General features: G+C 57.4%; 2 protein-coding genes across 2 annotated transcripts in view; one reads left to right on the forward strand and one right to left on the reverse strand.

Annotated features, from left to right (window-relative positions):
• The first annotated feature begins 55 nt into the window (after nucleotides 1-55).
• On the forward strand, nucleotides 56-3,931 carry LOC136659357 (protein maestro-like). Its single transcript, XM_066636496.1, has 7 exons — nucleotides 56-235; nucleotides 1,196-1,369; nucleotides 2,063-2,209; nucleotides 2,407-2,544; nucleotides 2,769-2,871; nucleotides 3,242-3,310; nucleotides 3,732-3,931. The coding sequence occupies exons 1-7, from the start codon at nucleotides 56-58 to the stop codon at nucleotides 3,914-3,916; spliced, it is 996 nt and encodes a 331-aa protein (XP_066492593.1). The 3' UTR covers nucleotides 3,917-3,931.
• Nucleotides 3,932-7,284: 3,353 nt separating this feature from the next.
• FSIP2 (fibrous sheath interacting protein 2) overlaps nucleotides 7,285-13,511 on the reverse strand; it is a 46,935-nt gene continuing 40,708 nt past the window's right edge. Inside the window, exons 24-29 of the mRNA XM_066636497.1 lie at nucleotides 10,902-11,111; nucleotides 10,283-10,377; nucleotides 9,591-9,619; nucleotides 9,292-9,347; nucleotides 8,531-8,588; nucleotides 7,285-7,501 (exon numbers count right to left, since the gene is read on the reverse strand). Of these exons, the coding sequence (XP_066492594.1) occupies nucleotides 7,332-7,501; nucleotides 8,531-8,588; nucleotides 9,292-9,347; nucleotides 9,591-9,619; nucleotides 10,283-10,377; nucleotides 10,902-11,111 (618 nt within the window). The 3' untranslated portion in view covers nucleotides 7,285-7,331. The remainder of the gene's footprint in view (nucleotides 7,502-8,530; nucleotides 8,589-9,291; nucleotides 9,348-9,590; nucleotides 9,620-10,282; nucleotides 10,378-10,901; nucleotides 11,112-13,511) is intronic.

A 13,511-nucleotide genomic window follows, 5' to 3' on the forward strand; every position in this document is an offset into this window, starting at 1 on the left:
ACACCCCACCCCGTGCCTGCCTGTGCTCCACAGTCCACATAGCTCCCCCTTTGCCATGCCACATTCCCAGTCCTCCTTTCTGCCCCAGCTGACAGGCCACCCGCTGCTGCATAAGCCAGAGCTGCGGGGCCTCCTCCTGCAACGACTGCTGGCTGCAGCCCACGCCAGTAATGCAACCCTGCGCACCCTGGCCGTGCGTGGACTGGGCACTGTGGCAGAGGGAGCGCCGCAAGAGGTAGGCCTGGGAGAACTGCGTGGAGGGCGGTTGCAGCCTGTGGGGAGGGGCAGGTGCCAGATGCCTGCCTTTGTGTAAAAGCGTCATGACCACAGTAGAGGAGCCTGGCATCCAGCCTAGCAGCAAGGAGTTCTGGTAGGAAAGGAATGGCTGTTCATGGCTGCTTTGTGACCAGCACCTGCTCCGGAGTGGTAGACTGTAGAGGTATAGGGAGGCTCCATTTGAGCTGTCATTGTGTGTAGACATCAAGATGACTTCTTGCTGAGTCACCCCTGAATCATCCTCAAGACCATCTCTGTCTGCCCAGAACTTGTACTGAGCCTCACAGGCCCTGCTCTCTATCCTGCCAGGGACACACACCCCTTTGCCAGGGTCAGGGCCCCGCTTTGTGGTGGGGCCCTGCCTCTGAAGCTCCCTGAGGAGGCCCTGTGGGTGCCCTCCCTGGCACTTGGTGGTGGTTGTAAAATGTAATTTTACAGCTATTTGTTCTTCTCATTCTTTCTTTTTTTCTGTTTTATTGGTTGTTTTAATAGCTGCTTTCATTGTTCTTTCCCCCTACTTTTTTTTTTATTGGGAAGGTGGGCTAGACCTGTTCTCCACCACTAACCCTGCAGCCTTTCCTTTGGTCCGCTCTAAATCTGCCACCAGTCCATTTCCTCAGGAGCCCCCAAGTCCTAGTATCATGGGAGGAAGAGAGAAGCTCAATAGGCGGGCGGACACTCCCCCCCCATCACTTGCCACTTCCTGCCTGGAACAGCAGAAAAGGGTGAAAGGAGGGCTTGGCAGTGGGTCAGAAGGAAGGGGAGATCAGTGGATGCCGCTGGGGGAGGGAGGGGGTGCTGGGGTGCAGTGGGACAGGGAGGGAGGGGCACCCAGGCAGGAGCTGCGGGTTGTCTTTGCTCTAGCACTCGCCAGAGTCTGGCATGGAGGGGTCACCCTGGCTGGCTGGCTCCTCTGCAGGTGAAGAAGCAACGCAGAGCTCTGCTGGCCGCTCTGCTCCAAGCGGCAGGTGATGCTGCCAACCCCGAGGTGGTCTGTGAGAGCCTGCGGGCCCTGAGAAAGGTGTGCGGGCACCTTGGGAGACCCCGTGATCTCCGGGCTGTGGCTGGCCAGGCCCGGGCATATCTCCGGCACGTGAGTTCCCCCCTTGGGCTGCTCCCTTTTTGATCCTCCTGCTCTTGAGCCACAGGGTCTCAGCAGAGACCTGCTGGGGGCCCCCCAAGCCAGCCGCCCTTTGCAACAGGCATTCCCACATCTCCTCTCTTTCCACCTGCCCCGGCTCGTCTCTGGCTGTCTCTGATTGTTGCTCAGGAGAACCGACACGTGTGGAAAATATATTTGACTGGCAAAAATAAGCAAACAAGGTGGTAACAAACCGAAATGCCAATGTCTGGGCACAGTTTGTTTCTTCCACTCCAGCGCGTGTGGGATGCCCACTCTCTGTGACGGGCCTGACCAGAGATGCCTTGCGCTCTGCTTGCTTTCTGGGTTTAATAAGGGAGCTTTGGGGTATCTTCTTCCTGGCTTCCTGCTCGCTGGATGCATGTCAAGGCAGCCACAAATGCAGACCTCATGCAGTGGTGAAAGCAACACTCTATATGCCTTACACAAAAGTTGAGTTGGGGCTTCACGCAGTGCAAAAATGCAAACTTTTTCTGAGATCCCAGGAAACTTCTGACTCCCCACCTTTGGCTCTGGCCCTGTTTTTCGGCCCTGGGCTTGGGTACAGTTTCCCCCTTGTATCTGGGACATTCCTGGGCAGGGTGTCCCTGTCAGTGGAGGCTCCTCCCTGACGCTCGCTCTGCTCTCAGCACCTCTCTGTTGCAGGCAGACGATGCCGTCCGCACGGCGGCCTTTGAGCTCTTTGGCCAGCTAGCCAAGGCCACTCCGCACAAGCAGGGCAAGGCCTGGACCAGGGAGGCTTTAGCCCCACTCCTGCTGCACTTGCGCGATCCAAGCCCCACCGTGGCCGAGGTAGGACCTGGGGGTGGTGTGGGGGAAGTCCCTGCGTTGTCCTGTACTCTTGGAAGGCGTGATTTTGCGTATCTGGGCTAGTGAGTGCTTTGGAGGGCTGCAGGTGGCAGGGCGGAGTGGCTGCTGCAGAGTTGCGGGTGGGAAGGCCCACAGCACGCCACGCCCCAGAGCAGTCCTCCCCCCTTCTCACCCCCCAGGCCTGCCTCGCTGCCTTCCTCGCCTGTGCCCCGTTCCTGGGACTGCAGGATCTCGTGAATGATGTGAGTGTGGCGCTATGCAAGGAGGTGTCTGGAGCGCAGCACTCTGGCCTGCTGGGCAGGGTTTGCCACCAGCTGGTGAGTGAGTGTGCAAGACGGGAATGCGACGGCACCACCTTTGGTCACTGCCAGGCAGCCTGTCCCAAAGTGCTGTGGGCTGCCAGGGACCTCCTGCCCACCCTGCTGAGGAGCGGCCCTTCCCCACCCACCATCACTCCCTCCGTTGTTCCCTGTCCCAAGGCTCTGCTCAGCAGGAGCCGCAGCCCCTCCAGCAGCCACATTTATTTCTGAAACATCTCTAGGTCCACACGGATCCCGCACTGCTGGAGGCACTCACTGTGGAGATGCCCAGCTACCTGCACTGCGCCTGGGATGGGATCCGACTGGCAGCTTGCAAGCTCTCAGGTATGCTTGCAGGGAGGGGGAAGGAGAGGGGGCCAGCCCGCCCGGCTTTGGCTCCTCTTGAGCTGCTGGGTGTGGCAGGCTCTGCCTCTTGGGGCGTCATAGACTCTGCAGGACCAGTCCCAAAAGAGCCACCTAGTCCTGCAGCCAGCCAGCCAGATGCATCCGTGAGGCCCCCAAGCATGGCATGAAAGCAGACTGCCCTCTCCCCCGTGGTTTGGCCCTGGCCGCTGGCATGCTGAGGTGGATGCTCTCTGACTCAGGTGTCCCCCTGCTCCACCCCTCTTTCATCTGACCCCTTTTGCAGTCCCTGTTCTAAAGCTGGGTGGGAGGCCCTGACAGACAAAGCCTTTCCCTTCTTTACTCCCACAAGGAGCGCTTCTGGAGATGGTGGGAGCACCGTGCCTTGGGCAGCAGGACCCTCTGGACCCTCTCCTGCAGTGTGAGTGTGGGGGGCAAACCCTGCATGCCAGTGGAGGGGGGGGAGGTGGAGGAGCCCAACGGAGGCTTCCTGTGGGTGAGAGTCCTGGGAAAACCCAGCGCGTTCCTGAGACCGCCTTGTGCAGCAGGCCTCAGGTTACTCTGGGAATGGGAGGTGAATGAACTCTTGGCGGGCATCTCTGGGTCACGTAGCCGGGTGGGTCTTGAACAAACTTTGCTGACCTGGCTGCCTGCAAAGAATCCTGAGCATGTGGGGTGATGTGGAGGATTTTCCACCAGAGTTCCCAAACCCCCAGCCCACCCCCAATTTCCAGGATGAACTGGGGTGGGATAGGGTAAGAATGCCAGATGGCCCTGGTGGTTGTGTGGTGGGCAGCAGGGCTGAGCTGTCCCCGCCCCAACACTGCCTCCTCTCCCCACAGCTCTCCACTCCCTGTGTGGCAGCCCCTGCACTGCTGTCAAGATGGCTGCCACTGAAGCTCTCCAGCTCGCCCAGCAGAGAGGGAAGGAGACCCTGGGGAGCCTGGCCACTGGGCACCAGGGGAGGTCTCTGCTTCCTGGCTGGTTCTTCATCTGGCGGCACCAAGGGAGCCCCAGGCCTGCCTGAAGAGCAAGCAGTGGGAATGAGGATGTCTGGAAATCAAATACAGGCCTTGGCGCTGCCAGCAGGAAAAGTCTTGGTCCCTCGGGGCAGGGAGGGAGAGAGCGTTGCTGCCTTGACGATGACAGCCAAGGGAAGGGTGGGCTTATGTCACATATGGACTGAAAGAGCCTGCTTGGCCGGCTGTGGAGCTGGCGTCTGACGGTAGACGAATTGCAGGTCTGCCAGTGGCCATCTGGTCAAAAGGGATGACCATCTACCATCCCCCACACATCCTGATCCACCTGGGCCCTCCTAGCCGTGATGCCATATAAGGGACAAGCCAGCATGCCACAGAAAGCGGCCGAGGTGGCTCCAGCTCCAGACCTTGGAAGGGCAGGCTCCAAAATGCAGCCGGGGCTGTGCTGCTCCCTTCCTGCTCTCTTGCCCAGGCGAGGTCTGGACAGGAAGTGACAACACCCAACATAAATAGTTAGGAGAGCAGGCCTCTGCCTTGGACACCGAAAAGGCCATCCGCCTGGGGAAGGGGCCCAGTGCCCGTGGGCATTGTGGGAGGACGTGGTGCCTTTCACATTCCACATTCACACACTCCTCTAAGAGGAAAGGGGGTGCAGGAACAGCACTGACCCAGCTCCTTCCTTGCCACCCTGCTAAAGCAGGAAGTGTGGTGACTGCGGGGATGTCCCAGTGTGCCCCACAGCTGCGATTGCAGGCAGCCCTGGGAGCGGAGCTGCAGGAGCAATAAAGCTGCACAGTCGACTTCTCACCAGGCACCTGCATCTCTCAAGGCCTGCACTGTGCCTCCCCTCCCCCCCCACTCGGGGACCAGCCATTATGCAGCAGCAGCTCACGCTTAGTGCTCTGCCTGTCCCTGTGCTTGCCTTTGGAGGAGGTGGTAGGAGCGCTGTTGGTGTGAACATGTCTCCCCTATGCACGTGAAGGGTGCTGTCCTCTAACGCTTGCCTGGGAGTAAGCCCTGTTGAGCATCGTGGCCCCTACATCTGAGTAGGCATGCAAAGTGGCACCATCAGCCCCCCCCCCCCCCGGCAGCCCTTGCCAGAGGGGTTTATTTGGAGTTATTGAGGATATGATGGTCCAGAATACCACAAACATCCCTACCTGGGTTTTGGGAGCTTGGAGTTTTGCCTGGGCTGTAATCATGTGACCCACCTGCTTTGGGGTGGGGGAGGCAGGGTGCCATGGAAACAGCCAGGCCTCAGAGACCTGGCAGTGCCTGGGGAAGGGCACCTTCTTGTCCTTTGCCCTGGCAGCAGAAGCCTTGGGTGGACTCTGGCTGCAGTGGCTGAAGCCGCCCCCCCCCCACTGGTCTGCTTATTCTGATGTCAAGGGAAACATCCATTTTCCGCTCAGGTGTTCCACCCCAACAGCTTTACTTCCTGGCATGTTTGGGAGAGCCCGTCCCCCGCACACAGCAAGCAGACTTTGGCCCTGTCCAGCTGGTGCCAGCACCTGCTAAGATCCCACTCACGGGCACCCTGGGAGCAGCACTGGCCTCAACAGTGGCTGTCTCCACTGGAGGCAGGCAGGGAGGGTGGTCTCAACACCTACAGGACAAGTGAGGGAAAGTGACCCTACCCGGGGGGGGGTCTACCATCCCCCTCAGGCCTTGATGGTTGGTTTATCGGTCAGAGGAACGGGCAGGTGTGGAGGCAGCAGACAGAGCCATCCAAGGTTGTCTGGAAGGAAGTGGCCCTCTGGCAGAGCCCCTTTGACATGCTCCCCCACCTCTTGTGGAGCTGTAGAAGGAAGGTTGTGGGCATTCCCAGGTGGGGGGGGAGGGGTGCTCTGACTGGAGGCAAGCCTTGTGCAAGCCGGAGGTGAGAGGAAAGCTTTACCCGCAGCATGTTAGGAGTGGGACTGGCACTGCCCCTCTCAGGGCCTCCCTTGGGGCAGGAGGTGCCATCTGGCCCAGAGTTAAATGCAGCTTCACCTTGGACACTTAATGCCCTCCCTGGGCTCCGGTCGCTTCCAAAACCCCAGACACACACACACTGGCATGGTGCCAAACCCAGCAGCAGCGCCATCACCTTAGACATGCTCCAGCGTGAACACTGGCTGGCAGTTTGGGTCTGGGAGGCTGTCTGCCCAGGGCCTTCACAGACGCACAGGCTGTAGGAGGGACCTGCAACGACATCGTCCAGCCCCTGCCAACACAGGCTGCCCACCACTGCCACAGCCCGGTGAGTGGCTGCCCAATCTCTGCTGAGACTTGCAGCCGTGGAGAGCCCCAGCTGTACGAGGTGGCCAGGCTCACTGCAGAGTGACTGTCTGGAAGGAATGTTCAGCCAGTGCTTAGAGTTTGTGCTGAAACCCAGAGCAGTCCAGCCCCAGGGCCAGGCTCAGCCTGTCACATACGTTATGGGGTGTGTGTGTGTGCTAAATTTTAAAAAATACACAAATATGTACAATACACAAAACTTATTTATGCTGCCACCCTTCCTGAACTGCCCACCCTGTTCTGCCCTCCCTTGGAGCACTTACTTGTGCCAGTGTGCACACTTCTCCGGCAAGCTGGGGCGGGTCTTCATGCCGTGCATGCCTTGTGCACCCCACTGTCGCCACATGCTTTTGTGGCACATTTGCAACATCCAGCACTGAGACACCAATGGTTGTGTCCGCAGCAAAGTTAAATTGGGAATTGTTTGCTCGTGTCATGTTACTCTTGAGTACAAACCGTGCAGCTGCTCCCTTGACACGTGAATAGCAGGGTTATCAGAGCATGAGCTGCAGATTTCGCTGGAGACAGCTGTGGGCCCGTTGCATACGCTACCTGTGCTACCAGATTAAGCTATTTCTACCTGTATATGCAACAGGGACCAGATATATACAGCTGTGGGCTGGGCAAAAATGGGTTTTAATCTGGCCCTGTTCAGCCTCATTCCCTGGATTTGGGCCCGGTTCATACACCAAGCTTTGTTGGCAACCAGATGGGACCTGCTGGAGCTCCTCCAGGCCAGACAGTTGGGGAGACCGCGTGTTTATCCCTTTCTCTTCTGGTCCCCAAGAACAGGTGCACAAGGGTGGTGCTGGAGCAGAAATGTCTGGACACAGTTCTGGAGAAGACATTATTTCACCTGGAGACTTGCAGATCTGTCGCTGGCTGTGAACAGGTGGGGAAATGTTGGCACCCGCTGATCTGTTGGAGGCTGGCTTGCATATGCGCACCAGACACACTCGATCAGTGTTGAGACATGCCCCATGAGAGGGGGTGGAGCACCCCCACTCTGGCCACGGCGTCCAGCAGGCACAGGGAACAGAGTCCACCAGTTCCAAGAGTGCCAACCTGGGAACCCGCCTTGCTGTGCGAGTGATGACAGCCAGTCCTTACTTGTGATGAAAATATTTATTCTCTCAGATACACAAAGAAGAATCTCTTACATGAAAGGGAATCCCCAGACTCTTAGTCTGGAGCGGGTGCACTTTTGGTCAGGCTGCTCGTGGAGGTGCGTGAGAAGACTCTGGACAAAGCGCTGGAGACTTTCTCCAGGACCGACGACCGGTGCTGGGTGGGCACGGGGGCCTCTGAGCTGGTGGACTTGACGACCTTCCCGCCCTCTCCTTCCTCATCTTCTGCGGAGGCCAACAGAGTGTACATCAGGGCCCCGCATGAGGGTGTGCCCTCATCAGTGCTCCTGCTCCAAGGGGTTAAATGAAGGGCAGCCCAACACGAGCTGTCCCCTGCGGTTGTGCCTCTGCCTGCCCACAGACCAGGAGCTGTGCCCCTCCCAAACGGGTTCCAGCCCCCACTCCTTTCTCAGCTGTGCACACTGGAATGCTGCGCATCACTAGCTGGCCTGGGGGCTGCCACGCTTCTGGGGAGCAAACTGTGGCCGATTCTTGCTACCTGTGTGACGAAAGTGCCCTCCTTGATGTGGGGGGGGGGCTCAGCACAGCAGGGGTGACTGATGGCCAGAAGCAACTAGTGAGACCACGAGAGCAGAAGCAGCATGTTCCAGACCCCCACCCCCCACCCCATGACTCCTCTGGATGCAAACCAGGTTGAAGGTCTAGGATTGAATAACCCTTGAAATCTTCAGCGTCTTTTATGGCATCAGTTGTTATGGAAAGTCCTGCGGCTTTCTACTTTGCAGCCCCCAAAAGACACAAGTTCTGAAAGCAAGGCTTGCCACTCCAATGCCCGGGGATGGGCTGGGCTGTTGGGCTTTTTCTTGCCCACCTCCTTTCATGAATTCCAGTTGCTGTGATTCTAGTCCACATTAACACCACAGCAAGGCCACTGGTGGCGGAGGGATGCCTTTTTCTGCACAGGAGTGAGCACTTTGCACTTCGCTCTGCTAGTCCCAGGGCTTGCCTTTCAGACTGTTTCCCTCCCCAAGGAGCACATACGCCCCCCCCCCCCGGTTGCTGGATGCTGAGTGCACCCAGATGAGAAGGAGGCTCACCCAATGCAGTGACTTGTCCAGCGGCAGAACAAGAATCTGGAATTAGTGCTGCACTGGGAAGTGCTGCTTATTCTGGGCCAAGTCACCCAGCCTGGACTTCCACCCTGTCACCTTTGCCCCCACGAAGGAGGGCGGCACTTCCTGCCTTGGGTCAGCACTAAAGAAAGGGGGTGGATGGGGGGGGCAGGCCACCAACCTGTGGTGTCTCCTGACATGGCATCCTTCACTTTTTTGTCCTGATAAACCGAGGTGATCTGCAGAGGGATAAGAACAGCCTGTGGATCATGGGAGCCCCTTCCCCCCCCCAGACACAGTAGCCGGCCCACCACTGTGCCCAGAAAGCCCTGTTGGTGCCAGGAACAGCAGACCTTGCCAGCCGTGCTCGCAGGGGACCAGGCAGACGCTTCCTTCCAGAGGAAGCCACCTTGCCCTGCGTCAGAGCACAGCCATGAGATGTGATGCCTCCTGCCACTGGTTTTGATGGCTTTCTAGGGGGCTCAGACAGATTTGTAGCTGCCCAGAGGTCTGTTCCCGGCCAGTGTGCAAGGTGACTGAGCACCACCTCCAGGCTCCGTTAACAGGCTGCCTCTGAATTACCAAGGCAGCCGTGGCTGGAACTGATGGGCTAGTGTAGCAGGCCGGAAGGGGCCCCACAGACTCACTTTGGTCCAGTACAGTCAAGCAGTTAAAACGGAGCTTCTGTACACAGGGGCAGTGTGCTTCAGAGAAGCCGTGGCTGGGAACAAGCAGCAGGAGAGCCCAAGCAGTTCCAGGCTCCTCTGTTCATGCCCTGCTTGCAGGCTCCCCACGGGGGCCACCGTGGGAGCCAGGATGCTGGACTGGGAAGGGGGCCCTTTGGGCCCGATCCTGCCACCTGAAGGGCTCGTCTGATGTTCTTGTGCCCGTGTTTGTCCCTCTTTGCTGGGCCACAGCAACTGAAAATCAAAATCCCTTTACCTCGAAGGGGCCTGACATGGTCTCTGTGTCACGGGTGAGATGCATGTCGACCGCAGCTGGAGAAAAAGGGGGGAGGGGAACAGTTCATTATGTGCCCAGGGTGTGGGGACGCCCCCCTCTGTCACTCCAGCAAAGCAGTCCTGGGCTCCTCTGTCCACACAGCCACCTGCCTCAGGGACGCAAGTGAACAGCAAGGCTGCTCCAGAGGGGGCCCCTCTTTAAGAGACATGCACCCAGCAGTCCCTTGACACCGAGAGTGCGCCTCAGTCCCCACCCCCAGGCAGGGCTCGCACAGTCACCTTCTTCCAGTGTCTTCTCAGGCTCCTCACTGCAAAGGAAAGAGGGCCAAGACTGGTGAGTGGTCCGGGGCAGCCCTGAGGTTCCCTTGGACCTCCTGCATGTAGGGTGGCCCCCTTCCTACCTCCAAACCTCTCCCTCAAGGCCCCCATTTTCCATGGGGCCTCTGGCACAGCCCTCATCGCTACACTCTGCTGTCACCAACCCCAAAGGGGGGGCCCAGAGCCCACAGGAACCTACACCCTGGAGCAAGTCCCCACCTGGCAAAGGCCGGTCTGTGTTCACACTCGTGTCTTTACCCCAATTCAGCTGCTGGATTTTAATGCCTATAATTTTATCTAATTATTAATAGCTGTTGTGGAGGAGAATAAAAAGATTATAATGAACAAACATATCAATCACACATGAATCAACGGTCTGGGCACAGCCGGCAAGCACACTTCCTAACCATGCTGTTCGCACATCTGCCTACACCGCGAGATCCACTGTGCCTACTCTTCCAATCTCGGTGGCCCCAGAGCACCTGGCACTGAAGGGACCGCACTGCACCTCCCCTCCATTTGCAGCCCCCCAGCTGCCCTGGGCTTCTCCTCTCCCATGAAAACCAGTGGGGGTCAGCCCAGGCCTGGATCAAGAGGGTCTGCTCCTGAGAATAGGCAGCAGTGATGCCAGGCACGCTCCAGCCCTTACTTACCTCTCCGTGGTCAGTGCTGGGGGCACCTCAGTCCAGGAGCTAGTCTGTGCCGGCTGGGCAGTGACAGAGGTGGCTGGCGAGGCCTGTGAGGCAGGCTGAAAGAGGAAGCATCATCAGCACCCAATGACAGGGACCGACCAGCAAAGAAAATCCCTGGGGCTGGGACTGACTTATGTGAACTGGCTCAAGGAGGGCAATGCAGGGTGACCCCCCCCTTCCATGAACGGTCGGCCACCTTGACAGGTGATGGAACGCTTGCGCCTTCTGTTGTGAGCACCTACGGGGACCGCCAAAGAATGAGGCGCAACAAAGCCCACGTGGACCTGTGGTGCACCCACACTGGGAGCGCCATGTGGCACTCTGGGCACCACACACCCTGCCACAGGACTTGGCGTGAGGATGAGCCCCTTCCTCGGGGCCCCATCTGCCAGTGGCTGCTGTCAGTTCCCACCCATGGACTCAGAGGCAGCACTGCAGGCAGGAGAAAGGCGCCACTTCCTGCTGCTTGCTGTGACCAAAGACAGCCACAGTGACAGGCAGGCCAAAGGCCACCGAAAGGGTCACCCTGACAGACAGCTGTTGCCAGGGAGCCAACCCACTGCCCTGCAGCACAGCTTACCGTGGCCTCCTTGTCCCTGGTGGACGGTGTCCGGCTCAGAGAGGTGACCTCAATCTGCGGCAGGGGTGGCAGGCTGGGCTTCCCCTTGAGGGCCAGGCCAGTGGTGGTGCTGGAGGAGGTCAGGGCTGGGCAACACTTGCTCAGGGAGAGGCTCCGTTTCCGGCTGGTGCTGCTGGAGGCCTTGGGCAGGTGAGGCTCGCTGGGGGGCTGCTGTGGGAGTGCAGGGAAATGAAGGGGCACCTCAAGGCAGCTGCACTGGGCTGGGCTGGGCTGCTCAGGTGCCTGCCAGGCCATTTGCCACCCACAGCTGTAGGTGGTAGAAGCCGCAGTTCGGAGCAACCCAAGGCTGCAAAGTGGTGAGCGTGCTTGGGGCATCACAGCTCTCTGGTTCAGGCTGGGCAGGGGTGGAAGATGCCAAGGAGGCCTCAGTCTGTGGCTGTCTCAAGGCAGAGAGGAACAGCTGCAGGGCAGCCTAGCGGCCCAATCCTACGTGGCGCTACCACTGCCAGAACTAGGGTTCTGGTGGCAGCGTACGCTTCCAGCATCATAAACGCCAGTTCACAAGCGCACGTAGCCTGTGCTTCTTAGCTACTGTCACAGGCAGTGGGGAGAAGGCAACACACAGTGGTGGCAAAGAGGAGTCCTGCTGACACTGATAAGCGGGGTGGGGGTGGGGGTCATGGGGAAGGGCTAGGGGTGTATTGGAGGTGGCACCTGCATGAGCAACTTGCACTGGATGCCATTGCCTCCAGAACCAGCCAGGCAGCATACTGTCAGCTTCGAGTTCTGAGGGAAGCAGAACCACAGCTTACAAGCTGGTTCAGGGAGCAGGTGCAGATTGCGGAGTCAGCAGAACCAGCAGGCACCCTGGGTGTGACCGAGCCAGCGCTGATTGGCTAAGCTGACTACATAAGGTTAGTCTGTCGGAGCTTCCAGTGCAGCAGTGGGGAGTAGTTGGAGATAACTGTGGAACCGCTGCCAGTGACTGAGGAGGCTGGATACTGCATGTATATGTTGGCCTTTTCAGCCACACTAGACGCTGTGCCAGAACCACCTTTCAGAGCGCGATACCATAGTCTTTCGAGACTGAAGGTTGCCAATACAGTACAGTGACTTAGGGACTGAACCTTTGACTGTGTATTGTTGGAAACTGATTTGGATTTGTTATACTTGGATTGACTGCTCTTCGTGCTGACTCTTGGACTGCTAACCGACTACTCTACTTGTGATATCCCTTCCTCTAATACATCTGCTGAAAGTACTCTGCTGTATTCGCTGTTTTTCTTGCAACCTGCTCACATTGGGACAAAGCAGGGATCCTACACCAACCATCCCATACAAACATAACCTTAACACATACGGCCTTTGTCTCTTTCATCTTGCGCTAGCTAAAGACCAGCTGAAGAGCTGGCACACCTGAGGAGACCCATTGGCAATTGTGGTCTTGCAGAGCGGTAACAAAAAATGTTTCCCCTTACCTCTCCCAAGCCTCCTAAGAACATAAGAACAGCCCTACTGGATCAGGCCATAGGCCCATCTAGTCCAGCTTCCTGTATCTCACAGTCGCCCACCAAATGCCCCAGGGAGCACACCAGATAACAAGAGACCTGCAAGGCTTCCTGGGAATTGTAGTTAAGAACATAAGAACAGCCCCACTGGATCAGGCCATAGGCCCATCTAGTCCAGCTTCCTGTATCTCACAGCCGCCCACCAAATGCCCCAGGGAGCACACCAGATAACAAGAGAGCTCATCCTGGTGCCCTCCCTTGCATCTGACATAGCCCATTTCTGAAATGGGGAGGTTGCACATACACATCATGGCTTGTAACTGTAATGGATTTTTCCTCCAGAAACTTGTCCAATCCCCTTTTAAAGGTGCCCAGGCCAGTCGCCATCACCACATCCTGTGGCAAGGAGTTCCACAGACCAACCACACGCTGAGTAAAGAAATATTTTCTTTTGTCTGTCCTAACTCTCCCAACACTCAATTTTAGTGGATGTCCTCTGGTTCTGGTGTTATGTGAGAGTGTAAAGAGCATCTCTCTACCCACTCTGTCCATCCCCTGCATAATTTTGTATGTCTCAATCATGTCCCCCCTCAGGCGTCTCTTTTCTAGGCTGAAGAGGCCCAAACGCCGTAGCCTTTCCTCATAAGGAAGGTGCCCCAGCCCAGTAATCATCTTAGTCGCTCTCTTTTGCACCTTTTCCATTTCCACTATGTCTTTTTTGAGAGGCAGTGACCAGAACTGGACACAATATTCCAGGTGTGGCCTTACCATCGATTTGTACAACGGCATTATAATATTAGCCATTTTGTTCTCAATACCTTTTCTAATGATACCAAACATAGAATTGGCCTTCTTTACTGCTGCTGCACATTGGGTCGACACTTTCATCGACCTGTCCACCACCACCCCAAGATCTCTCTCCTGATCTGTCACAGACAGTTCAGAACCCATTAGCCTATATGTGAAGTTTTGATTTTTTGCCCCAATGTGCATGACCTTACACTTACTGACATTGAAGCGCATCTGCCATTTTGCTGCCCATTCTGCCAGTTTGGAGAGATCCTTCTGGAGCTCCTCACAATCACTTCTGGTCTTCAGCACT

The sequence above is a fragment of the Tiliqua scincoides genome, chromosome 8 (assembly GCF_035046505.1).
Source record: "Tiliqua scincoides isolate rTilSci1 chromosome 8, rTilSci1.hap2, whole genome shotgun sequence".
Classification (NCBI taxonomy): Eukaryota; Metazoa; Chordata; class Lepidosauria; order Squamata; family Scincidae; genus Tiliqua; species Tiliqua scincoides.